Genomic DNA, 26,887 nt, shown 5'->3' with positions numbered 1-26,887 from the left:
AGATCCATCAGTATATAATCTAATGGAGATATTAGAAATACGTTAATCTTTTGCTTCCTTTTTAATTGTTTTATCCACTTATGCTTTATAGTTCTGTGTTTACTAATAAAAATATGGCTGTGTCAAAAAGGGGAGTGCTGTTTTCTGAAGCTACAAGTGCATACCCTTTTAATGAATCTTCAGAGACTTTCAGAAGAAGATGAAAGCATTAGCAGCGTGGCTGTATGGCTCCACTGCCCCCTGCATTTAGTCTTCTGTTCCTTTTATCTGACATAGTAACAGTAGTGGTATGGATACAGTGGTCCAGAATGAGAGTTTTGTAGCCCTTGTCAGCTGTTACTACACTGTCATTCCCCACACCCACACCCTGCTCAAGTTAGGTCAGTTCAGTTGTCTGTGGGAAGAAGTGAGCCAAGTTGGCTACATGGGAATTATCTTGTGTCCAGTAACCAAGAGAACTGAAGACAAATGAGGCTGATTTAGCTACCCTCACTCTGAATTAGCTTGTTTGACCTTGTGACATCATCATGTAGGCAACTCTGGCTATGTGATTCACATTTATTTCTAGGGATGGAGAGAAGACACATTTAAGAAAAAATGGTGCTACAGCAGCTGACTGGAATTGTGAAGAGGTTCTATACTGACAAGAGAGAGATTGAAAGCTGCAGGGGAGGTTTTTGGAGAATGTTTCCTTCTATATCAAAGATTTATTACAATCATACATCAGCATGAACACAACCAAATCCAACATTTAAATAAAATCCACATTTCTCCAACCTTATTTGTTTTTGTAAAATCCTCAATTGTCTTATTTACAGAGCTAAAACATCCAATTAACTCATCCAAAGATGTCCTTATATCTAACAATAATTTCAACCTGATACTTATGTAAAACAGACATCACGAGACATACCAGCAGACTTAACCTCTGATCAGTCAATGTTCCCCTTACATCATGTAAGAGCTGTCCATCATACTTCTGTATGCGTGCAGAAATCTTTCCTGCTGTCAAGTGCATGAAACAGACGTGAGTAGGTGGTTACTAGTGGTTATTGCTGTCAAGATGATTGATGGTACTTAGGGGCTCTAGGCCTAGTTATGTTTTATACTCCATTAAATAGTTTCGGTCAATTCCTAATACACTGTGTCTATTCGTAGGGGAATCTCTGTTATGACATTTTGATGACATCAAATGGATGTTCATCAAGGAAGCATGGCCGAGCTGTGTGGCAACAGCAGTAGGTGGGGCTAGCCCACATGGCCCCATGGCCCCCTTTGTACATTCATTCAATGCATGGAGGGGATTGTGTGTAGCCCTCTATAGATATTGAAATGGTAGAGGGTATAGAGTCCAGGCCTCCTAAGAATGCTTCTTATAGATTTATCACACTAGTTTTTGCATACACACTACATGCTTGAAGGATTTCCTTCTGACCTTGTCTGCTCACAGGGTACAGGCTTTGTAGAAGAAGCTACAGCACCATAAGGCTGATCTCTTCCTACCTCAATTTCCTGTGTGTAGCAAGAGAGCTAACCATGTGTAATTCCTTTATTTGTCTATAGGAAGGCTATACTAGAACTGACCTGCTAGCCAGGAGGGTCTGATGCAGTTGTAATTAGGAAAGACATATGCATATATATGATGCATATGTTGGAACTTCATCATATTGCTAGAACTGCAGGTAAGGTGAAAGTATGGGCTCTGTAGCGCCATGCGACATCCTTTCTATGCCTTCTACTTCAGCAAGTAAGGTGAGTAGCCTTTTGTTCATGGTGGTAATAGAGACATCTTCCCATTGAGGTGTTCAATGGAAAAGACATATTTGGACACCATCTTAAGCTCTGCTCATCCTTAAATGGCTGTCAATATATCCTGGCCAGAATGGTGTGGTGCTGATGCTGCTCCCAAAAAACCACAGTGAAGGGAAAGTGATTGTGCTGGGAATAGCTGAGAAAGGGTAATACCAGAAGGTACCATTCAAATGTACAGGCTCTTATTACTGTTGGATGAGGAAGAGTAAATGTAGGGGGAACATTTAAGCAAAATTAAGAGTTTTAGCTCTTACACATCAACTGTGTGTAAACTGCATAAAAGCCCAGATTGCAAAATATATCGGGGAGTTTTGGTAGTTTATGTTTAACATTTAAAAACATCAGCAATAATTTTCAGTGTTTTTTTTAATATGAACACTAAGCATGTGTCTCATGTATGTATGGTATATTAGGGGAAAGATACCAGTGTATCGATACTTCTAACATTAATATAATGTTAAGGTCTTTGGGGAAGGTGGATTTTTATGTGAGTTTTCCTCACCCAGCTGAAGGCACATTTCTAGATTTCATTATGTTTGGGTTTCGCAGCCAGCAGCATCTTTGGGCCTTTTCTGCCTTTTAATAGATACTCAGCCATCTCGGCAGGGGGCCACTAATGAACGTGAATCACGTCCTCAGAAGAGCCAATGAAAAATGAAAGCAGCTCCCATAATGGAAATAATATGAAACTTGTCTAATCTCTGTCCTGAATGGAACAGAAGAAAGCAGATCTGTCTTGGCTACTGTCCCCCTCCACACAACATGGAAGCCCGCCCCCCCGTCTTACACCCCCAATCTATTTGAAGTCACTTTTGGAGCACAAGCTTGCTTGACTGGAAACCAATGGCTACCCCTCTCTCTGCTACCAAAGGTAAAACCAAAGAAGCTCTGCGTCACTGTTCTTTCCCCTCAGCATGTTCATTTCACCTCTCTTTTAGAAAGAGCTGGCTGCTGCTGGGATTTCCAAGTTACATTTATTCTGAATGCACCAGCTCAGCCTCTGAATGAACCCTGCAACTGGATCATGTTTCCCACTGAACTTGGCGGAATGAGAATCAAATAGTTACTTACTTCATGGCAAACTGCAGAGGCAAGCCGCGAGATGAATATAAAACAATGATGCTGTTTCATGGCTGTATATTTCCGCAGGATTTATATTATGATGCTGAGGGGCTGGGCTCCATTTTTAAATTAATGAGAAACATAGAACGTGAAGTTTCACAAGCTTTCAAATTTGGTAGGGCAACGCCAGATACAGTTTTAGAGCAGATGTGAAACAGGACAGGGGTGCCATTTCAGGGGGGTGGGGGTGGGGAAGCAGTATATTTTCAGAGTAGTTATGATTACTTTTTTCCTACTTCATAGTAACCAGAACAATAGGTGATCCTGAAGGATAATTGCATGTGGCCTGAAAGCTGCCTCAATAACACATCTGAAGCAGTTTGACAAATCCTGGTGTGATTTGAGTGTTCTGAGAAGAAGTGAGATGGTCAGGGGAAGCTACATTGATGAAATCAAATTTCTCATGGGCCTCCTTCACGTATTTGTCATATGTCACATTGTCAACTTCAAACAGGAGGAAAAAGAAGCATGACACACTTGTCCTTCCTGGTAATTCTATATTCACATCTCACCTCGACCTCTCTGAGGCTGCAAGCCGATACCTATATACCTGGGATTAAGCCCAACTCACTGGGACTTATTTCTGAGTAGATCTGTATGGGGTTGTGCTGTGAATCATGGTCATTTTCAATGTGTTCAATATTTCCCAGTCCTTGGAGGGTCAAGTTGATCCATCTCAGATCAATTCACCCTTAAAAATGGTGCTAAACCAGTACTGAATCTTGGCTCTGGTTTTTGCTGTTATTCTCTGGTCCTATCAGCAGAGTCCCTTCACAGGTCCACCAAACCCTAAGGCTGTGCATGGACCCCCTGATCTGCTTTGGATGCCGTTTCGGATCATTTGAAGCAACCCCGATCTGCCTCAGACTGATTCGGACCCATTCCGATCCGACTTGGATCCGAATCGAGATTCAGATATCTGGATTGTGCGGTTTTTGGCGTTTTTCCATTGACTTGCATAGGAAAACACAAATGGTCATATCTTTTACAGTTTTTAGGATACAGGCATGGAATTTGGGGACCTCTCCACCCCCCAGGAGAGGAGGCCACCTGCAAAATTTCAGACAGTTTAGCCCAGTGGCGTTTGTGCTAGGTGGAGTTAAAATCTGAGGTTTTCCAAAGAAACTCTCCAAGCAAAGATCCGTAACTTCTCCCTGATTCCACACATGCACGTGACACCTTGGCCTCTCCCAGCACCCCTTGAGGGCATTGCACCCACCAGAGTTCAGGCACTTTGGCCCACTGGCTTTTGTGCAAGGCGCTGGTGAAATACGAGGTTTTCCAAAGGAACTCAGAAAGAAAAGAGCCATAACTTCTCTGTTTCCACTGATGTGTGAGAAACCTGGTCCCCTCCCAGCCCCCCTCAAGAGCATCCCACTTGCCAAATTCCAGGCACCTTGGCCCACTGGCTTGTGTGCAAGGCGCAGGTGAAATTTGAGTTTTTCCAGGAAAACTCCCAAAGCAAAGAGCTGTAACTTCTCCCCACCTCTGCCCCTGCCTATACCCTGCAGATGCCTCATATAGCACTGAATTGCTTTTCCACACAGTGGACTGTTATTGGAATAGGAAGGTAATATATATACTATGTGTCTCATGCTTTTTCCACACGGCCTTGAAATTTGGATGTATAGTGTTTGTGGAACTACAACCAAGCACGCACACACACACGGACGCACACACAAGAGCTAAAGAAAGGCAGAACTACCTAAGCAAATGATGGGTGTCTTTAATTTATTGTTTTATATTTCGTGTTCTGTTATGGAAGGCAGGATAACTTCAAGAAGTACAGGGTGACAGTGCAGGCAATTAGGTAACAGCCAAATCAAACCCTAATTATTATTATTTTTTAAAACCCTTCTTTGATTTCTGTTTTGGAACGATCAACACAGGGAAGACACAGATGGTTCACTTCATCACAGGTGTTGGGGGGAACACACACATCGGCTGCTATAATATTATAATTCTTTAAGAATTTAGAAAGAAAATGAAATGCTTCAATATGAGTTCAAAGGGTGGGGGATGAAACACACCCAGAAGTCAATGTTTGTTTTTAAAAATGGCAATAAGACTGGGTTTGTAAAAATGTAAAAGAGACAGAGTGGACAGACAAAAATGACAAGGAAATGGAACAGAGAAAGCAGAAGTAAGGGGTGATGTTACACAACAAATGCTCCCATTTATGGAGTCCACAGTCGAGATAAACAAACAAACACAGGACTGCTGGGGGAGGAGGAGTGTTGCAGCTACTTGTACGGAAAAGCTATGGTAGTTTGAACAAAAATGGAAAGGGGAGATGAATCTAATCTAATAATAACAAATGAGTTGGAGGTATAGGAGAAAGCAGCTGGAAGAGGTACTGCAAAAGACACCATCCCAATGGGGACGGATGATCAAGGAGCGAGGGAAGGGAACACTCCCACTACAACCAAGCGGTTTCCTATAACTTCAAATTCCGAGGAAAGCCTAATGGAGATCAAACAGGGAGAAATAGAAGGAACAACTTCAAATAATGCATGTGTGCATGTGCGCACGCGCACATACACACACACACACTATCATCTACCCATAGACCAGCCCTCTCCCAAAGACACAGCTAATGCAATGACCAAATGCAGCTTTTTGCCGATGTATATATACCCCTTCTTCCACTGCTCTCTCTGATTGGAGACTTCTACTGTCGGTTCTGGCTGCGGGTTCCTATTTGCCAAAGCACACTCCCTTGTCCTCCTGCGCTCACCTCCCCGCCTCCCCCCGCCTTCCTGTGTCTGCTCGCCTTCCCTCCCTCCCTCTTTCTCCTCCTCCTCATGCCCCTCCACGTGAGTGTTGAGAGAAGATAAATTTTGGAGCCAGCCTGTCTGGACTGCTGAGGCATTCAGTAGAGCTCCAAATATACGAGGCAGAAGAGGCACTTAGTGTGAGGGGGTGCGCTTTGCCCCGGGGTGCCTCGGTACTGCTCTGATCCACTTCCTATTATAGAATCATAGAATCATAGAATCATAGAATAGTAGGGCTGGAAGGGGCCTACAAGGCCATCGAGTCCAACCCCCAGTCAGTGCAGGAATCCAAGTCAGAGCATCTTATGAGGCATTTGCTCTGAAACAGCCTGCTTTGCCTCGTTGTTTGGGCTTTGGAACGAGGCGGTGTACAGCCCTACCAAACACACAGCTAGTGGGGTGTGTGGCTAGGGTGTGTGCGTTTACCTGGAAGCAGAGCTAGCTGGTAGGACCTTGTAATTCCCACAGAGGTGCCTTCAACACATGAGTGGATTCATGTTTGAGGAATATAAAATGGGCAGTGAGAGTTACTGGGAAGAACAATTTTCTATGAGATGAAAAATCAATGGACATTTATGAGAGTAACAAGGCAATCTTATACATGTCTACTTAGGAGTAAGTCCATCTGAGTTCAGTGGGACTTACTCCCAGGTAAGTGGGTATAGCCTAGGATTACTGGCTAAATGTCATAAATAGTTATAATTTCCCATAGTAATATATGGCCCAGCTGTGTCATATATGTGTATGTCTCTGTATGATATGCTTATCATACATACACACATACAATGTTAAACATCTGATTTAAAAAAAATCAGGAGTCTTTTTGAGTTGTTGTTGTTGTTGTTGTTCATTCTGACTGGAGATAGGAAAAGAAGTTGAAGGGAGGAAAGTAAGAGAGTGGGGATGTAAGATGGTAGACCTGGGAAAAACCTAGGAAAAGGGACACTAATGTCAAGCAGGAACACGTCAGAAAAGAGGTCTCAGTGCCAAGCTATGTACAGGCAGTCTAAGGGTTGGATACAGAGTTACTCATGCTTAGAGTAAACCCATTGACATCAATGGGATGTCAATGAGGACTAACCAAAGTCCCATTGATTTCAGTGGGTCTACTGTAACCATCATTAACTCTGAATCCAACCTTAAGGGTGCAATCCTATGCATGTTTCTATGCAGAAATAAGCCCTTCATTTCCCAGCATTACCCAGACAGCATGGCTAGCTATGAGATCTTGGGAGCTGTAGGACTTATTTCTGTCTAAACATGTATAGGATTGTGCCCTAAGTGAGTATATTTTATGTATGGCATCTTGCCAAACAATCAGATCCTCTGAATGCTTAAGAGTTGCCCCTGTTTGCTCTCATTACCCCAGTATATGATTGAGGTTTTAAACAATATATAACGTAGCCGTTCTATAAGTGCACATCACAAAACAGGTGAGCAAAAATATTTCTTCCGTTTGTTGAAGCTCAGGAAATTAACTTCATGTCCCTCTGCCTTAAATTCATTTTTGAAATGTTTTTACGTTTTAGGATAAAACAACGATCCCATACTATAACAAGATGCTTACTTTTGGCTACTGATAATCCTACTAACCCAGCTCCACTCCTTCCCATTAATGAGGGAATTGCCTATGTGGCCCTGAAAGAATGAGGAGGAGGTTGGGCTAACTTTTCATGCAGGTTAAAACCAAAGGTTAGACCAAAGTTTTCTTTAGATCAAGACTTCAGGTTAAACCAAAGTTCCTCTGAAATCTTCAAGCACATGTTTCCCTTGTTTACTAAAATAAGAACTGTTAAAAACCCACCTGCTTTCAGTGACTTTTAATATGCGAAATGGTCCTGTTGCACTCGTGTCCTCCTTGTGATTTCCTGGTTGACAGCTGGCCGGCCACTGTGTGAACAGAATGCTGGACTAGATGGACCCTTGGTCTGATCCAGCGTGGCTGTTCTTATGTTCAGTGCTTTTTTATTGCAAGTGTGAGCTAAAATGAAATATAATCATATCAAGCTTTCAGCATTCACAATGTAATGGGCTGGGATGGAGATATAATGTAAACATATTTTGAATGATATAAAGCAGAGATTATTTATAAAATGACCATAGGCCTTCAGAGAAGCACATTTTTTAGTTTTATTCTCTCAGTATATAAAACAAAGCAAAACTGTCTGGCCAGATTATTGATAAAAATCACTGTGTGGGCTGGTAGAAAAGATGGAATGTCTCCTCGGTGACCAGGTTTGGACATAACACTACACCTTAGTTTACTGTTACATGTATATACCTCTTCCTCCCTCCACACTTTTCCTCTGGCACAGTTATGAGATTGGAAGCTTTGGCTTCCATTTTCAACTAACCAAAATTTGTCATGTCATCTGAACTGGGACCAACAATTAGTTCTAACTAATTAATTTAACCAAAAAATCTGGGATTATAAACCACGTTTTCAAGTTGGCTTATTCAGACAAACTATAAGTAATTTTATTTTTGTCCCAGTTCAGATATAACAACCTTCAATTAGTTAGAAATGGAGATAAATGATTCTGATCTCCTCTTTGTGACTATGTCGGAGGAGGACTGGGGATATGAGCCTGAGGCTTGTACTTTTTACATTAAATGATGGTTTAGTGTTAACATTGCTGTGTATGTTTATGTGGGAGGTAACACTATAGCTGCTTTGATAAAAGCTAATGAACTGTCAGTATTCCATAGTAATTTGTCAGACATTTACTGGTAGACTATATTAACTTGTTTTTAGTTTGAAAGATATTGAAGAGGCTAATAAGTAATAAACCCTAAATGATTCCATCTCTCTATAAAATATTTTAAGCCTGATTGCTTTGGGCATAATAAACAATAAAAATACGATGCATATATATGTATTTAATATGCAATGTATTTATTAGGAACGTCATACAGTGCACCTCACATTTGATTTTAGTGCAGTTTGGATTAACAAGTAATGCAATCCTATTTTCATAGCACTTCTACATCTCCTGTGAGGCTGTCCAGTTATTCAGTTAATTTGAGTTTTCAAAGTGTAAATCTGAAGTATGTTGTCAGGGCAATTTTTCAAATGGTCCTGCCTATCATCAGAGTTATGCTGCCAAAACCTTCTTGGACTCAGACAAAGTTGTTTCAGTTGCTGTCATAAAAGCAAAATCACCATTAGTAAATTGTGGACAGAATAAAAAACAATATATTCGAAGGACTGCAGGCACTTTTATGAAATAAACAAAGGTCCCCCACTTTGAATTAGTGCCCCCCTAATAATAAAAGGTTTTGTTGAATAGTTGTGGGTTCTTTTAATACTACAGAAATATAATTTTGGTTACTATATCTATAAGCAGAGTAAAAACCAATTGGTGATTCTTTTCACAGTATCATTCACACAGTTGTTAGTGGTGCAGCTGCCCATCCAGGTCTAGTACTATACTGAAGAACAATTCATTCAACTATGCATCTAGTTCAGGCTCTGTCTGGACTGCAACCTCCTAAGGGGCAGCAATTTCCAGGTACCTGAATTTCACACATGGGTTTGAACTCTGCAGAGAGTGAGAGGAGAGGCAAAACCTGGGCTGGGTTGCTCTGGGCAAGGCCTCTCAGTGAAGAAAGTGAAATTATATTGGTGGGCAGTCGAAGTGATACAGCACTTAACTTGTCCTTTCTGTAGCAGTGGCAGCTCTGCTATATGAAAGACACAACTGTGACCACAGTGGAAGATGGCATGTGAGGCACAGAGCAACTTACATCTTGACCAGACCTCACTTGTGTTTTTCAGATGTATTATCTACAAGTGAGGGGTGCAATTGCTGCCTTTGGCCATTAGTAACAATGAAAAGTAAAGGGGCCTGGGTTTTTAAGTGGAAAGCATTTTAATACACATAGCAAGTCCTTTCAACAATGAATTCACATGCTGTTGTTGTCCTATCCCCCTCCCCTCCCCACCACCATACACACATTCCCCAAGATGTCTGTAGAAAAGATTACTAATGCCTCTTGGCTCAATTTCTTTAAGCATAAAAGCACTGGAAACTCCCTTCCTCATGTTCTCTGGCAGCAACAGACCCTTACTTGCATGCTCAGAAAACTCCAGGACCATCGAGGCCTCTATATCTGATGAAAACCTCCACAACAGTCTTCCCTATAGCTACTTCCCTATAAACAGAGTAAGTTTGGGGAAAGTGGGGCAACTGATGAGAATGATGTTGTAGGAGCTCTTCCCTAACATGTCTGCCTAGATTTTTGCATAAGCCCTGAAAGAGCCAGGAGGCAGAAACCTGATCTTTTCCTTCCCAATCATACTGCGGGGACAGAGCTGATCTAGATTGTAGTCTTCCTCCTCCTAAAATCAAGAGGACAGCTTCAAATCACTAACTGGGGAGTAATGATTTTTTTTTTTTTTAACATTCTGGAAATAAGGCATTTCTGGTCAATGTTAATGAAGGTACAATCATCAACCTTAGAGTGTATGTGGGATGCAGAGAGCAAACCCCTTGAACCAAGCATTTACTATCCATTGTTGCCACCATTTCCAAATTTAACTGACCTGTAACGTAACTGTCTGATAATTTCCAGGAACGTAAATAATTGGTGTCTCTTAATGCCAGCTCTTGATTAGGTATCTGACCTTAATTTCTTAATTCTCTTTTTTTGATATAATAATTTTTTTGAAGAAAACAACAACAACATAAACACACAATACACGTACACTAAAATATCCCTTAAGATTGTCAGGTATCTACCTTTGGCTCCCCTTACACAACAAATGCTTGTTATTATTCTCTGCTTCTTACCTTAGTTGTATATCATACATTGAGTTCACAGACATTATCTCTTTTCTCTCTTAATTTTTAACAACACAAAGTTCAAAATCCACATACATAAATATCATTTTTCTCTATTTCTTGTACACATTCTATAAAAGGTTTCCAATCTAACATAAATTTAGTTATTGATCCTTCTTTAATTATAATAGTAAGTTTTGCCATCTCTGCCAGTTCCATCATTTTCATGATCCACTCCTTCATTTCTTAATTCTCTATTGTTGTCTCTGCAAAGTCCACCTCTCATCTGTGAAGTGACTTTAATCTGCATGGATAATGGATCTTTATTGTAGCTACTAGTGAGTATTTCCTTACAATGCAATACGTTAAGGAGGCTTCCATCTCACAAGGGCGCAACCCACAGAATTGCGCCCTAGAGGAAAGAAGGAGGACATGTTAGCACAAAAACATCAGGCTGGTGGACTTACACTCATTGTGATAGCAGCACCATATGTCACATTTGCCAGGCCATGTCCTGGAGCCCAAACAGTGTTGTTATTCTCGCAAATGTCAATGTTCACTGCGAAAAGATGGGATAGTTTAAAATGGCATGCCTATTTCCAGAGCAAAATTAATTTTCGACACCACACACAAACACATGCACATTTCATTTACATGTAGCCATTTTACATTTTATGATTCTTCTTAAAGAAATACACAGTCGTGTTTTTTCCCCCTACCAAACTTCTCTGATTCTCTCAGATTCTGTGCTGTTAGCCTGCAGCTATACTGCCTGCAGCGTAGAAATTTGTCCATCTAGTTTGTAGGCAGCATGCTCAACTAACAGTGACAACTTTATTGATCAATAGTAACTAAATATCTTACTTTCAACATGTATTTTCTCATACACTTATAATAAGGCTGTCAAATTATTATTTTTAAATCACTTAATGAGAAATGAAAGTAATAAAGTTAGAGTACTTGGATATAGTTTGACTCAGGTGAATTGAAATCTACTGTGATTTAAGAAAAAGTATGATATAAGATGCAGTACCTGTGCAGGCCTCACAAAGCTGTCCGTCCACTGGCATTGGATTCCAATTGCAGAACCCTTGTAATTTTCCCAAGTGAGGTAAGATTTTGATTCGTCTTTGGGGGATGGGAAAAGTGAAAAGTTTATTTTGTTAGAAGATGGAAAAAACCACACATATTAACAATTAACATGAAACAGCCCATTTTGCCCCCATAACTGTCGGTTACAAGCCCACTGCAAAACTGCACTAATGCCTGCTAAAGCTGCTCCTTCTGCTACAGCTGTGGCTTGACCAGGAGTGGAAAGTTGAACCAAGTTACTGTACATCCTTTAAAGCACTGGCAGCATGGCATGAGTCTGAGCCTGTTCACATTCGAGCAAAGTGATCACACCTCTGTGCAGCCTGGATCCCATGGCTCAATTGTGCATTAGTGCAAAGCCAGTGGAGATCTGCTGGAGTGGACAAACCACTAAAAGACATGTATCGCATACGGGCCATGCTACATGCCAAGTAGGAAAGAAAAATGTTTTTAATGTAGCTCCCAGTACTATTGTTTCACTCACATGCCTTTCCGGAGACTCTTTTTCGAAAGATACTGGCGGTTTTCATTCATCTATTTCAACACAGTTATATTGTAGAACACCAAAACTGTATTCGCAATGAATACATAATGATGATAACCCAAGTCCTACTGGTGAATTCAAGAACAATAGCCAGGTTATTCTTTAATCTGATGGTGGCAGAGCTGAAGGAGGATGTCTTTGATTGGTCCAAACTGGAGGAGAGAATAAAGGCCCAGAAATGCAGAAGGAATATATAATTTTGAATTTCAGGTCAAGGATTTGGCGAGAGAATGTGATTTGTATGCCTAAATCCTAATCGGCATCTTTGTTAATGAAGGCCTTGTGTCAGCCACAAGTGTGGGCAGGTAGTCTGCCAGTAGAGAGTGATAGTCCTCAACAATTTTATTTATTTATTATTATTTATTTATTTATTTCATTTCTATACCGCCCAATAGCCGAAGCTCTCTGGGCGGTTCACAAAAACTAAAACCAAACAACACACAATAAAACAATTTAAAATATATAGAACATTAAAACCACAATATAACAATACAACCACAATAAAACCTAGCAGCAGTACAGGAGTTTAAAATACAGATTTAAAACAGCAAAGATAAAAATTTAGAAAGCTAAAATGCCTGGGAAAATAAAAAGGTCTTCACCTGGCGCCGAAAGGAGTACAATGTAGGCGCCAGGCGAACCTCACTAGGGAGCTCATTCCAGAGCCGGGGTGCCACAACAGAAAAAGCCCTCCTCCTAGTAGCCACCCGCCTCACTTCATTTGGCAGGGGCTCACGGAGAAGGGCCGCTGATGATGATCTTAAGGTCCGGGCAGGCACATATGGGAGGAGGCGATCCTTCAGGTAACCTGGCCCCAAGCCGTTAAGGGCTTTGAATGTTAACACCAGCACTTTGAATCGGGCCCGGAAATGGACCGGCAGCCAGTGCAGCTGGAAAAGTACTGGCGTAATATGAGCTCGCAGGCCAGTCCCTGTTAACAATCTTGCTGCCCTATTTTGGACCAGCTGAAGTTTCCGGACCGTTTTCAAAGGCAGCCCCACGTATAACGCATTGCAGTAATCCAGACGAGAAGTTATCAGAGCATGGATAACTGTAGCTAGGCTATCTCTGTCCAGATAAGGGCGTAGTTGGTATACCAGCCTAAGCTGATAAAAAGTGCTCCGTGCCACTGAGTTCACCTGTGCCTCAAGTGACAGTTCTGGATCCAAGAGCACCCCCAAACTACGAACCTGATCCTTTAGGGGGAGTGCAACCCCCTCCAGAACAGGTTGAATATCACCTAGCCGGGCAGACGAACCACCCACTAACAGTACCTCCGTCTTGTCTGGATTGAGTTTCAGTTTATTGGCCCTCATCCAGTCCATTACCGTGCCCAGGCACTGGTTCAGAACAGCCACTGCCTCACCTGGTTTTGATGAGAAAGAGAGGTAGAGCTGGGTGTCATCCGCATATTGATGGCACCTCAGCCCACACCTCCGGATAACCTCCCCCAGCGGTTTCATGTAGATGTTAAACAGCATGGGGGATAGAATAGAGCCCTGTGGAACCCCATGGCACAATTGCCATGGCACAGAGCAATAATCCCCCAGCACCACCTTCTGGAATCGGCCATCCAAGTAGGAGCGGAACCACTGTAGTGCAGTGCTTCCAACTCCCAACCCAGACAACCTATCCAGAAGGATACCATGGTCGATGGTATCGAAAGCCGCTGAGAGGTCCAGGAGAATCAACAGGGTCGCACTCCCCCTGTCCCTCTCCCAGCAGAGGTCATCCCACAGGGCGACCAAGGCAGTTTCCGTTCCAAAACCAGGCCTGAAGCCCGATTGAAATGGATCTAGATAATCCGTTTCATTCAAGAGTGCCTGGAGCTGTCCTACAACCACCCGCTCAAGCACCTTGCCCAGGAAGGGGATGTTGGCCACTGGCCTATAATTGTTAACATCCTCTGGGTCCAGGTTAGGCTTTTTCAGGAGTGGTCTAATTACTGCCTCTTTTAAAGCGGCAGGCACCACTCCCTCTCTCAAGGAGGAATTTACAACCTCCTGGACCCAGCCGGACAACCCCTCTTTGTTTGATTTAATAAGCCATGAAGGGCAAGGGTCAAGCACACAAGTGGTCGATCGGACTTGGCCAAGCACCTTGTCCGCATCCTCAGGCCTCAGTAACTGAAACTCATCCAATAAAACTGGACCAGACGGTGCTCTGAACGCCTCTACCAATGGAACTGCATTAATCGTGGTGTCCAATTCATGACGAATCTGAGCGACTTTATCCTCAAAGTGCCGCGCAAACTCGTCACAGCGTGCTACCGAGGGAGAATTGCTCAGATTAAGGGAGAACAGCACATTTCCCATAATGGCCTTGGAACAACCAACTCAATCCAATACCCTACTCCAGCCTTCCCCAATCTGGTGCCTTCAAGATGTTTTGGACTTTGATTCCCATCAGCCCTAGCCAGCATGGCCAATGATCAGAAATGCTGGGACTTGTAGTCTAAAAGGCTGTGCTAATCTAAGTAAGCATTTTACTGAATGAGAATAAATGAATATTCTTCTCCTGTTACCCAATCTTCATGTTCTTTACCCTTCCTCTGTTGTTCTACTTGCATTATTTTTAGATTGTTAGTTTACTGGTATAAAGCTTACTCTCATTCTATGAAAAGTGCCATGCACATAGATGTTTCTGTTAATAATAACAACAATAACAAGAAACGTGAATAATAATGAATTCATAGATTGTCACATGCTAGCACTTTTTCCAAAAAACAACAACAAAAAAAACAAAACTGACTGAACGACTGAACAACAGCAAAGCACTTTTTCCAGGTTTATAAATAGAAGTTGTCATATAAAAGCTATTTTCCATTTGTTGTTGTTGTTGTTCAGTCGTGTCCGACTCTTCGTGACCCCATGGACCATAGCATGCCAGGCCTTCCTGTCCTCCGCTCTCTCCTGGAGTGTGCTCAAGTTCATATTCATTGCATCGGTGATGCTATCTAGCCATCTCATCCTCTGCCGTCCCCTTCTCCTTTTGCCTTCAGTCTTTCCCAGCATCAGGGTCTTTTCCAGGGAGTTTTCTCTTTGCATTAGGTGGCCAAAATATTTGAGCTTCAGCTTCAGGATCTGTCCTTCCAATGAGCAGTCAGGGTTGATTTTCCTTAGGACTGACTGATCTGACCTCCTTGCAGTCCAGGGGACTCGAAAGAGTCTTCTCCAGCACCACAGTTCGAAAGCATCAATTCTTTGGTGCTCAGCCTTCCTTATAGTCCAGCTCTCACAGCCATAAGTTGCTACTGGGAAAACCATAGCTTTGATTATACGAACCTTTGTCGGCAAGGTAATGTCTCTGCTTCTTGCCATGCTGTCTAGGTTTGCCATAGCTTTCCTCCCAAGGAGCAAGCGTCTTTGAATTTCATGGCTACAGTCACCGTCTGTGGTGATCTTGGAGCCCAAGAAAATAAAATCTGTCACTGCTTCCATTTCTTTCCCTTCCATATGCCAGGAAGCGATGGGGCCAGATGCCATGATCTTAGTTTTTTTAATGTTGAGTTTCAAACCAGCTTTTGCACTCTCCTCTTTCACCCTCAACAAGAGGCCCTTTAGATCCTCTTCGCTTTCTGCCATTAGGGTGGTATCGTCTGCGTATCTGAGGTTGCTGATAATTCTCGCGGCAATCTTAATTCCGACCTGTGATTCATCCAACCCGGCGTTTCTCATGATGTACTCTGCATATAAGTTAAATAAGCAGGGCGACAATATTCAGCCTTGTCATACTCCTTTCCCAATTTTGAACCAATTGGTTGTTCCATGTCCGGTTCTTACTGTTGCTTCTTGACCCTCGTACAGGTTTCTCAGGAGACAGGTAAGGTGGTCTGGTACCCCCATCTCTTTCAGAATTTGCCACAGTTTGTTGTGATCCACACAATCAAAGGCTTTAGAGTAGTCACTCTCTCCCAGCTGTGCCCTCCTGGGTACTTGGTGCAGCACCAACACCGACTTGAGGGTCAGGGAGGGGGGGTTGCTGTGGTCTATAGGAATTCAATCTCCCTCTCCAGGCTTCCTGCTCATTCGAGTGCAGATCTTGAGTGTTTGTACCTTGTGTTGGGTACCCGGGACAGATTAGGGATTCTGTTGGTGTACCGCCCACCCCGCTGCCCATCAGACTCCCTGCCTGAGCTGACGGAGGTGGTCTCGGACTTGGTGTTGAGGACCCCCAGGATGATGGTCCTGGGGGATCTCAACTTCCATGCCGAGGCCGCTGTATCCGGGGCGGCTCAGGACTTCATGGCCGCCATGACAACCATGGGGCTGTCCCAACATGTCATCGGCCCAACGCATATAAAAGGACACACGCTTGATCTGGTTTTCTCAACTGGGCAGGAGGATGGTGATCTGAAAGTGGAGGAATTAATATCTGTCCCTTTGTCATGGACAGATCACTTCCTGCTGAGGTTTAGACTCCTGGCAGCCTTCCCCCTCTGCAAGGGTGGGGGACCTATTAAAATGGTCCACCCCCGGAGATTAATGGATTCCGATGGATTCCAGAGGGCTCTAGGTGATTTTCCTGCTGGTATGGCTGGTGCTCCTGTCAAAGCCCAGGTCGCTCTGTGGAATGCAGAGATGACTTGGGTGGTTGACATGATCACGCCCAAGCACCCTCTCCCTCTGAGCAGAGCCCGGCCAGCTCCTTGGTATACACCTGAGCTGAGGGCAATGAAGCAAGAGGGGAGACGGCTGGAATGCAGGTGGAGGAAAACTCGTGCTGAGTCTGACCGAACACAGGTAAGAGCCCACTATCAAGCCTACTCTGTGGCCGTGAGGGTGGAAAAGAGACAGTTCTTTTTCACCAGCATTGCATCTTCTCAGTGTTGTCCAGCGGAGCTTTTCCGAGTGGTTCATGGCCTGTTACATTCTGGGCCAGGGAGAGAGATGGTGGAACCCTCGGTACCACGCAGTGACAAGTTTGCACGGCACTTTGAGGATAAAGTCGCTCAGATTCGTCATGAATTGGACACCACCATTAATGCAGTTCCATTGGCAGAGGCGTTCAGAGCACCGTCTGGTCCAGTTTTATTGGATGAGTTTCAGTTACTGAGGCCTGAGGATGCGGACAAGGTGCTTGGCCAAGTCCGATTGACCACTTGTGTGCTTGACCCTTGCCCTTCATGGCTTATTAAATCAAACAAGGAGGGGATGTCTGGCTGGGCCCAGGAGGTTGTAAATTCCTCCTTGAGAGAGGGAGTGGTGCCTGCTGCTTTAAAAGAGGCGGTAATTAGACCACTCCTGAAAAAGCCTAACCTGGACCCAGAGGATGTTAACAATTATAGGCCAGTGGCCAACATCCCCTTCCTGGGCAAGGTGCTTGAGCGGGTGGTTGTAGGACAGCTCCAGGCACTCTTGAATGAAACGGATTATCTAGATCCATTTCAGTCGGGCTTCAGGCCTGGTTTTGGAATGGAAACTGCCTTGGTTGCCCTGTGGGATGACCTCTGCTGGGAGAGGGACAGGGGGAGTGCAACCCTGTTGATTCTTCTGGACCTCTCAGCAGCTTTCGATACCATCGACCATGGTATCCTTCTGGATAGGTTGTCTGGGTTGGGACTTGGAGCCACTGCACTACAGTGGTTCCACTCCTACTTGGATGGCCGATTCCAGAAGGTGGTGCTGGGGGATTATTGCTCTGTGCCATGGCAATTGTGCCATGCGGTTCCACAGGGCTCTATTTTATCCCCTATGCTGTTTAACATCTACATGAAACCGCTGGGGGAGGTTATCCGGAGGTGTGGGCTGAGGTGCCATCAATATGCGGATGACACCCAGCTCTACCTCTCTTTCTCATCAAAACCAGGTGAGGCAGTGGCTGTTCTGAATCAGTGCCTTGGCACGGTAATGGACTGGATGAGGGCCAGTAAACTGAAACTCAATCCAGACAAGACGGAGGTACTGTTAGTGGGTGGTTCGTCTGCCTGGCTAGGTGATATTCAACCTGTTCTGGAGGGGGTTGCACTCCCCCTAAAGGATCAGGTTCGTAGTTTGGGGGTGCTCTTGGATCCAGAACTGTCACTTGAGGCACAGGTGAACTCAATGGCACGGAGCACTTTTTATCAGCTTGGGCTGGTATACCAATTATGCCCTTATCTGGACAGAGATAGTCTAGCTACAGTTATCCATGCTCTGATCACTTCTCGTCTGGATTACTGCAATGCATTATACGTGGGGCTGCCTTTGAAAACGGTCTGGAAACTTCAGCTGGTCCAAAATAGGGCAGCAAGATTGTTAACAGGGACTGGCCTGTGAGCTCATATTACACCAGTACTTTTCCAGCTGCACTGGCTGCCGGTCCATTTCTGGGCCCAATTCAAAGTGCTGGTATTAACATTTAAAGCCCTTAACAGCTTGGGGCCAGGTTACCTGAAGGATCGCCTCCTCCCATATGTGCCTGCCCGGACCTTAAGATCATCGTCAGCGGCCCTTCTCCGTGAGCCCCTGCCAAAGGAAGTGAGGCGGGTGGCTACTAGGAGGAGGGCTTTTTCTGCTGTGGCACCCTGGCTCTGGAATGAGCTCCCTAGTGAGGTTTGCCTGGCACCTACATTGTATTCCTTTCGGTGCCAGGTGAAGACCTTTTTATTTTCCCAGGCATTTTAGCATTTTAGCTTTCTAAACTTTTAGCTTTGCTGTTTTAAATCTGTATTTTAAACTCCTGCACTGCTGCTAGGTTTTATTGTGGTTGTACTGTTATATTGTGGTTTTAATGTTCTATATATTTTAAATTGTTTTATTGTGTGTTGTTTGGTTTTAATTTTTGTGAACCGCCCAGAGAGCTTTGGCTATTGGGCAGTATAGAAATGAAGTAAATAAAATAAAATAAATAAATAGTCAATGAAGCAGAAATAGACGTTTTTCTGGAATTCTCTTGCTTTCTCCATGATCCAGCGAATGTTGGTGATTTGATCTCTAATTCCTCTGCCTCTTCGAAACCCATCTTGTACTTCCGGTAGTTCTCGGTTCACATACTGCTGAAGCCTAGCTTGTAGGATTTGGAGCATAACCTTGCTGGCATGTGCAATGAGCGCAATTGTACGGTAGTTTGAACACTCTTTGGCATTGCCCTTCTTTGGAACTGGAATGTAAACTGACCTTTTCCAGTCTTGTGGCCACTTTTGAGTGTTCCAAATTTGTTGGCACATCATCTTTTAGGATTTTAAATAGCTCAGCTGGAATACTGTCATCTCCGCTAGCTTTGTTGTTACTAATGCTTCCTAAGGCCCACTTGCCTTCACTCTCTAGGATGTCCGGCTCCAGGTCAGTGACCGCACTATCATGGCTATCAGGGATATTAAGATCTTTCCTGTATAGTTCTTCTGTGTATTCTTTCCACCTCTTCTTAATCTCATCTGCTTCTGTTAGGTCCCTGCCTCCTTTGTCCTTTATCATGCCCATCTTTGCACAAAATGTTCCCTTGAGATCTCCGATTTTCTTGAAAAGATCTCTAATCTTTCCCATTCTGTTGTTTTCTTCGATTTCTTTGCATTGTTCATTTAAGAAGGCCTTCTTGTCTCTCCTTGCTATTCTCTGGAACTCTGCATTCAGTTGGATATATCTTCCCCTTTCTCCCTTGTTTTTCGCTTCCCTTCTTTCCTCAGCTACTTGTAAAGCCTCATCAGACAGCCACTTTGCTTTCTTGCATTTCTTTTTCTTTGGGATGGATTTCGTTGCTGCCTCCTGAACAATGTTACAGACCTCTGTCCATAGTTCTTCAGGCACTCTGTCTATCAGGTCTAATCCCTTAATACTATTCATCACCTCCACTGTATATTCATAAGGGATATGATTGAGGTCATACCTGAATGGTTTAGTGGTTTTCCCTACGTTCTTCAATTTAAGCCGAAATTTTGCCACAGGAAGCTCATGATCTGAGCCACAGTCAGCTCCAGGTCTCATTTTTACTGACTGTATAGAGCTTCTCCATCTTTGGCTGCAAAGGACATAATCAATCTGATTTCAATATTGACCATCTGGTGATGTCCATGTGTAGAGTCGCCTCTTGTGCTGTTGGAAAAGAGTGTTTGCTATGATCAGTGTGTTCTCTTGGCAAAACTCTATTAGCCTTTGTCCTGCTTCATTTTGTACACCAAGGCCATGCTTGCCTGTTATCCTGGTGATTTCTTGACTTCCTGCTTTAGCATTCCAATCCCCTATGATGAAGAGGACATCTTTTTTTGGTGTTAGTTCTAGAAGGTGTTGTAGGTCTTCATAGAGCCGATCAACCTCAGCTTCTTCAGCCTCAGTGGTTGGGGCATAGACTTGAATTACTGTGATGTTGAATGGTTTGCCTTGGAGTCATACTGAGATCATTCTATCGTTTTTGAGATTGTACCCCAGTACTGCTTTTCCCACCCTTTTGTTGACTATGAGTGCTACTCCATTTCTTCTAAGGGATTCTTGCCCGCAATAGTAGATATAATGGTCACCTGAATTAAATTTGCCCATGCTTGTCCATTTTAGTTCGCTGATTCCCAAGATGTCGATGTTCAATCTTGCCATCTCATGTTTGACCCCCTCCAACTTACCTTGATTCATTGATCTTACATTCCAGGTTCCTAAACAATATTGTTCTTTTCAGCATCAGACTTTCTTTTCACCACCAGACACATCCACAGCTGAGTGTCCTTTCGGCTTTGGCCCAGCCGCTTCACTCTTTCTGGCACTACTTGGAAATACCCTCTACTCTTCCCCAGTAGTATATTGGACACCTTCCGACCTGAGGGGCTTATCTTCCGGCGTCATCTCTTTTAGCCTTGTGATACGTTCCATGGGGTTTTCTTGGCAAGAATACTGGAGTGGGTTGCCATTTCCTTCTCCAGTGGACCACATTTTGTCAGAACTCTCCACCATGACCTGTCCATCTTGGGTGGCCCTGCACGGCATAGCTTATGGCTTTACTGAGTTACGCAAGCCCCTTCACCACAACAAGGCAGTGATCCATGAAGGGAGTGTAGCAAAGAAGCTAAGCCATCTGTATGTGGATCCTAAAAGCAGACAACATTCTCCTTTTTAGAATTAGTACTGACTCTCTATTATCCAGCTGTCTGCTTAGCAGCATTTTAAAATGGAGGCTTTTTAAAATCTTAAAACTTTTGCATGACTGATGGCAGCCATATTGTATATAGACAGGCTGTATTTAGAGAAGACAACCTGGTTATCTGTAGATAACTCATATCCTGCCCTTCTTCAAGAAGCTCCAAGCGTATTACAATCACAAAACAACTTTGTGTGGTAGGCTGGTTGAGAGACAGTAATTTGTCTAGACCACAGGTGGGGAATCTGTTGTGTTCCAGGTAGAATTGGACTCCAACTGCCATCAGTTGAAGACAATGTGGCTAATGATCAAGGATGATGAGGATTGTGGTCTAACAACATCTGTAAGGCCACAGATTCCCCCCTCCCCGGTCTAGGACATCTAGTTAGCTTTATGGATTAGCTGGTATTTGAACACTGAATGCTCATATCCGAATACAGCTTTTGAGCCATTGTACACTGATTGATTTCAGGTATTGAATATTTGTGGCACTGACATTCTGGGGCTGGTGGATATGAGATCTGTGAATTTCCATTTGACACAGAGGAGCAGAAGTGAAAAATCAGAAACTCAAATATTGGAAAGCCTTGTGATAATGAATGACTGAACAGACTATAAGGAAAGGCTTGGTTCATAGCAAACAGCAACACTTTCCATGATCGTATTTAAAATGTCCTGAAAAAACTAATGGAAATAAGTTTAACCTGTTCTCTTTTTCATCTGAAAAATCTTTACGTTTGGTAAAACTTACGTTGAAGAAGTGAACTGCCCTTGGATGATCAGGATTGGTCTGTCTTGTCCATATACAGAATTGTGGGTTATAATTTGGATTTTTGTTGCGGTCTTGGACTACTAGTCGATCACAGTCATTATTGCTAACAGTACTGTTGAATATATTGTGGTCGAAAGTTATAATCCTTTCTTCACCCACTTCACATACAGCTGATAAGATAGTTAATATGAGTGTCAGTCAGATTCAACTGTGAACATGTACAATCATAACCATGCAATAGAGTGGGATCCCCTACCTATCCCTGGCCAATATTTCTAAAAGCTTAATGCTTTGTTTTGGAGATTTGTGGGGTTTCCTTTCCACCAAGAATATATTTGAAAAGGATGCAACTTCCAATTGAAGAAGGCGAGTTTGGCTTTCCAGATCTTGCTACATGCCATTATGCCATTGCACTTATCTGCTGTCTTGTACTAACTTTTGGTCTTTTCCACTTAGACTTGATTTTCCACCTTGGTCAGTTTTGAAATCTTCCTGTCTGGAGCCTCTCTCCAAACGGATGGTATTAGGTTCTCAGCATATAAAGTGGATACAACTTTTCCTACAAAATCTTGGTGACCAGAGAAATGTGGCGTACAATGTCACACCAATTACAGTTTGACCCATTTTCCCATGCTAAACTGACTTTATGGGAAAACCCAGAGTTAAACATTGAAAAGAAAATGTCTTTGTGGCAAACATGAATGGATAAAATGATTTTTACTTTGGATCAATTAGTGGGTGTTGATGATGAATTTTTGCCATTTTCAGTTTTGCAAGATAAATTTGATTTGTCCGCTACAGCTGGATGGCACTATTTGCAATTACAATGTTTGTTAGAATCTAGATTCGGTCCAGCTGTTTTCGGTGCTTCAGAGTCCCTTTTGCTATTGAAAACCCTTATTGAAGCTGACCAGGTACATCGACCCATGATTCATGTTTATAAATACTTATTATCAGTGAATAAAGATGATACACAGGGTCTTCGGCAGGAATGGAATATAGCACTGGAATGTCCTATTTTGCCTAATCAGTGGACTGCTGTCTTGGCATCTGTATCTGATACGTTTATGGACCTCCAGTTATGTGTTATCCAGCAAAAACTTTTGTTTCAGGTTTACTGGACACCACAATGTCTTTTTAACAAAGGCTTGTCTAAATCAGGTGTAATACAGCTAATGCTTCTTTTATTCATGTTTTGGAAATGTCCAATAGTGGCCTCCTTTTGCGTTGAAGTCATCATATAGATTCACTTTGTACTGGAAAGCTCTTTAATATTTACTGATGTACATGTTCTTTTAAATTATTCACCTGCTTTTTGGAATCTAACACATGGTAAGCGTAAATGGATTTTTCGCACCCTCTTGACTGCTAAAAGACTGATATTACAGTACTGGAAGGATAAAAGCTCACCACCTATAATGCAATGGACTGAAGACCTAACAACACTAGCAACATTTGAAAGAGTGGTATATAGGTGTCACTTGAGAATGGACTTATATTTGGATATTTGGTCTGCTTTTACTGAAGTTTATGCACAACCCACTACTATATGCTTTTCTATTTTTAGAATATTGTAATATTTGGAACTGGGCCCTTTAAAGCATGTGAATTGTGTGTGTGTGTGGGGTTGTTTTTGTTTTCTTTTCTTTTGTTGAAACTCACAATAATTTTTTTTTTTAAATAACCATGAAATAGCCAGGTAGAAGGTCTAGAAGTATATTCTCCTCTTGGACTTAGGTTTAATCCCTTTCAGTTAGGATGAACTTGAACAGAAAAGCCTGTGTGCTTGACAAGACCTAGGGATGTATGAAAGTCACTTACCTTTTCGCAGGGGTGATTCGCGGTGGGGGAGAGGCGCTCCGCACCTCCCCGCGAAATCCTAACCCAGCCAGCTCCACTTTGCGGCAACTCCACAGAGCCGCCAGCTGAGTGCATTCGCAGGCATGTGGAGCCTGCAAACGCAAATGGCAGCAGCTACGGCGGCCGCCATTTGCGTTCCTGTTTTGGCCGTGATAGGCGATGTACATATTTACGTAGCCTATCACGGCGAAAGACAGGAACGCAAATGGTGGCGGCTATGGTGGCCGCCATTCGTGTTCCTGTTTTTGGCCGTGATAGGCTACATAAATATTTATGTAGCCTATCACGGACTCCGCAGGGACGCAAATGACATCCCTGCATTACCTGTGATAGGCTATGTAAGTATCACGGCCTAAATGGGGAAGTGAATGGTGGCTGCAGACACGGTCGCCATTCGCAAAGCAGCGCGAACGGCACCAGGTAAGTGCTCTGTTTCGCGTGCCTTTCGCGGGGTGGTGGGGCAGGGGGCTTCGTTCCGCCATGGATTTCGGGGGGCTAAATGCACTGGCATTCAGCCTCACTGAGATCCGTGGTGGAATTCTCTGACATCCCTAACAAGACCTCAACTTTTGTTCAATAGTATCATTTAAACATGTGAATCCCAGTAGGGCTGTCCTGCTACATGGCTATAAGGAAGCAAGAAAGCACTTCAAGCAGTATAGCAAAGGATACTATGTGACCACAGTCCTATATGCACTTTGTTGGGAGTACATCTCATTAAAGGATTTATGCCTGAGCAGACATGCATAGGATTGTACTGTCAAGGTATTAAAGTGGAAATAGTGTATTGGAGACAGACAGTCATGCTGAGGCACATTGAAATCAGCAGGACTTAAGTTAGGCATGACTAATTTCAATCCCAACTTGAGCACGCTCCGGGAGAGAGCGCAGGACAGGAAGGCCTGGCGTGCTATGGTCCATGGGGTCACGAAGAGTCGGACACGACTGAACAACAAAATTTCAATCCCACTAATTTGAATGGGTCTACTCTAAGCATGACTAGGTCTGGATCCAGCCCTATATGTTTGCAGGAAGGATCATGTTGTAAGCTAAGGATAAGGCTCATAAATCCAAAGACTGGCTTGATGCCAAAGAAGTATTCATTTACCTTGATCTTCATGGGTTAGCAATGACAGCAGAGTGTTAAACATTCTTATTTCTGGAGCCTGATAATATGGAGTTGGAACAGGAGGTAAAATAAATGGAACACAGGGATCATCGTTGTAAAAAGTTATCTAGAAAGCAAATAACAAATTCATTAGGATCAATATGGCTATAGACAAAGCTTGCACTTTGATTTAACATTTAGGGTGCAATCCTATGCATGTTTAGAGAGAAAAAGAGTCCTACAACTCCTAGCATCCCCCAGACAGTTTTACATAATTGTTTGAAAATGCCATCAGGACCTGTATCAAGTCAGAGATAAAATTCAGTTGGTTTTCCCAAATGTAGAAGCAATATTGTGGTTCTTTTTGAATGTAATGGTAACAAACTGATTAGGAGAAAGGTTATTTTTGCAGCTAAAAAGATCAAGAATGTACTGTGGACAACAATGCTACAAAAAAGGTTGACTGCACAAAGCATTTCATACCCAGAAAGTGATAAACTCTGTAACCTATCATTTAACAACATCATCGATGACTTTGCTCTCCAAAAATCATGGCAGAAAATGTTTTATGTTTTAGGTGATATGCAAACAAGACATAGTGCAAGTTGTATTGCATCCTCAATTTAGTAATGTTGAACTGTGTAACCAGCCTTGTGTTTCTGCACTTTAAATGTTTGCATAAATGCTAAATAAGAAGTATTTTCATTTAGAGGTATTTCTAATGCAATTAGGCTTATTCCAAGATAGCTATCTTTGCTAAATTATTAGTTTTCCATTGCATCTTTCCCAAGAACATATGTAAAAATAAAGTTCTATTTCTATTTACCTGTCCTTTTTATTAGAATGAATATATATATATATATATATATATATATATATATATTTGTAATGCTGTTGACATAGGTTAGGGCCTCAGCATGTTATAATCCAGCCCTGGGTGATGGGAACTGGTAATTCAGAGCAGGGGCTGTGTGTCTCCCTTTTGTACCTTCACACTGATCTCAGGACCTCATTCTTTGAAAATCCTGGCTCTGTCTATATTTGTCCACCCAATTTATCCACCAAAGCCAAAAGCCAAACTATACAAATTAATTGACCCGAGGAACTCTAATGATTGCAGTAGTTGTTTCTGGAGATGTTGTAACCATTCTTACCAGAAGCTCACGTGAAGGATTCCTCTGATAAACTGGTGAGAAACCATAGGCATATGCAATGCTAGGAAAAAATTCCATAGCCTTTGAGGAAATCAAGATATGAATGTCATGATTTAGTCAGAGTCTTTTGAAGTTTTAAATCAAAACGTTCATCAATTAGAATAATGAGAAATCATATGGTTGCTATACCAAGCAACTGTTTTCTGCAAAAGAAGTGGAACCTTTGAGAACTTTACACCTAGTTGGAAGGCTCCATGTCATGAACTTGGACTTCAGAAGCCTTCGTTTCAATTTTGGCATTGGTTACCCAGGCTCAGAGAACTTTTTAGCAGAAAGTACAATAAATGATTTAATATCATAAGAATGAAATGCAAAACTAATTGCCTGTTTGGATTAGAACATAATGTCTTCATCAAACTGATGGATTTTGAAAGTAACTGTGGGACCTATGCAGCCACACTTCTATAAAATACATTTATTTCAAAAAATGTGCAGAAAAATGCGTATATTTGCAAAAAATGCTTTCTTCAGTGAGGAAAACTGCATAGACAAATATGGATTTTTAGAAACTGCACACGAAAACATGTAAAAACTGTTGTTTGGACATACAGAAAAAATTGTAGTAGGATACAGAATTAGGTTGAAATGAACTTAGCTTTGGAAAAATGAAGACCTGAATGAAATTGAGCTTGATAGATTCACCCATCCTACTGAGCAGTTCATTAGATCTCCCAACCAGCGACAGCTTATGGGGTTGATCTCTGGGTTACACATGACAAGTGGTGTTGAGTACTAGGGTAAAAAGAGGCCTTGGTTGCTCTAGGCA

At 42.7% G+C, this 26,887-nt stretch overlaps 1 protein-coding gene across 1 annotated transcript in view; it reads right to left on the bottom strand.

Annotated features, from left to right (window-relative positions):
- The window catches only part of LOC146348009 (uncharacterized), a 42,401-nt gene extending 16,192 nt beyond the window's left edge, over positions 1 to 26,209 (bottom strand). Inside the window, exons 1-5 of the mRNA XM_084852131.1 lie at positions 26,062 to 26,209; positions 24,908 to 25,034; positions 11,526 to 11,620; positions 10,960 to 11,051; positions 7,513 to 7,689 (exon numbers count right to left, since the gene is read on the bottom strand). Coding sequence (XP_084708257.1) covers positions 11,049 to 11,051; positions 11,526 to 11,620; positions 24,908 to 25,034; positions 26,062 to 26,139 — 303 coding nt within the window. The 5' untranslated portion in view covers positions 26,140 to 26,209 and the 3' untranslated portion in view covers positions 7,513 to 7,689; positions 10,960 to 11,048. The remainder of the gene's footprint in view (positions 1 to 7,512; positions 7,690 to 10,959; positions 11,052 to 11,525; positions 11,621 to 24,907; positions 25,035 to 26,061) is intronic.
- Between the last annotated feature and the right edge of the window lie 678 nt (positions 26,210 to 26,887).

The sequence above is a fragment of the Heloderma suspectum genome, chromosome 4 (assembly GCF_057233095.1).
Source record: "Heloderma suspectum isolate Gila_16-S chromosome 4, 16-S_ref, whole genome shotgun sequence".
Classification (NCBI taxonomy): Eukaryota; Metazoa; Chordata; class Lepidosauria; order Squamata; family Helodermatidae; genus Heloderma; species Heloderma suspectum.
The sequence above is the reverse complement of the archived record's forward strand: the minus strand, read 5'-3'. Positions and strand labels throughout refer to the sequence as shown.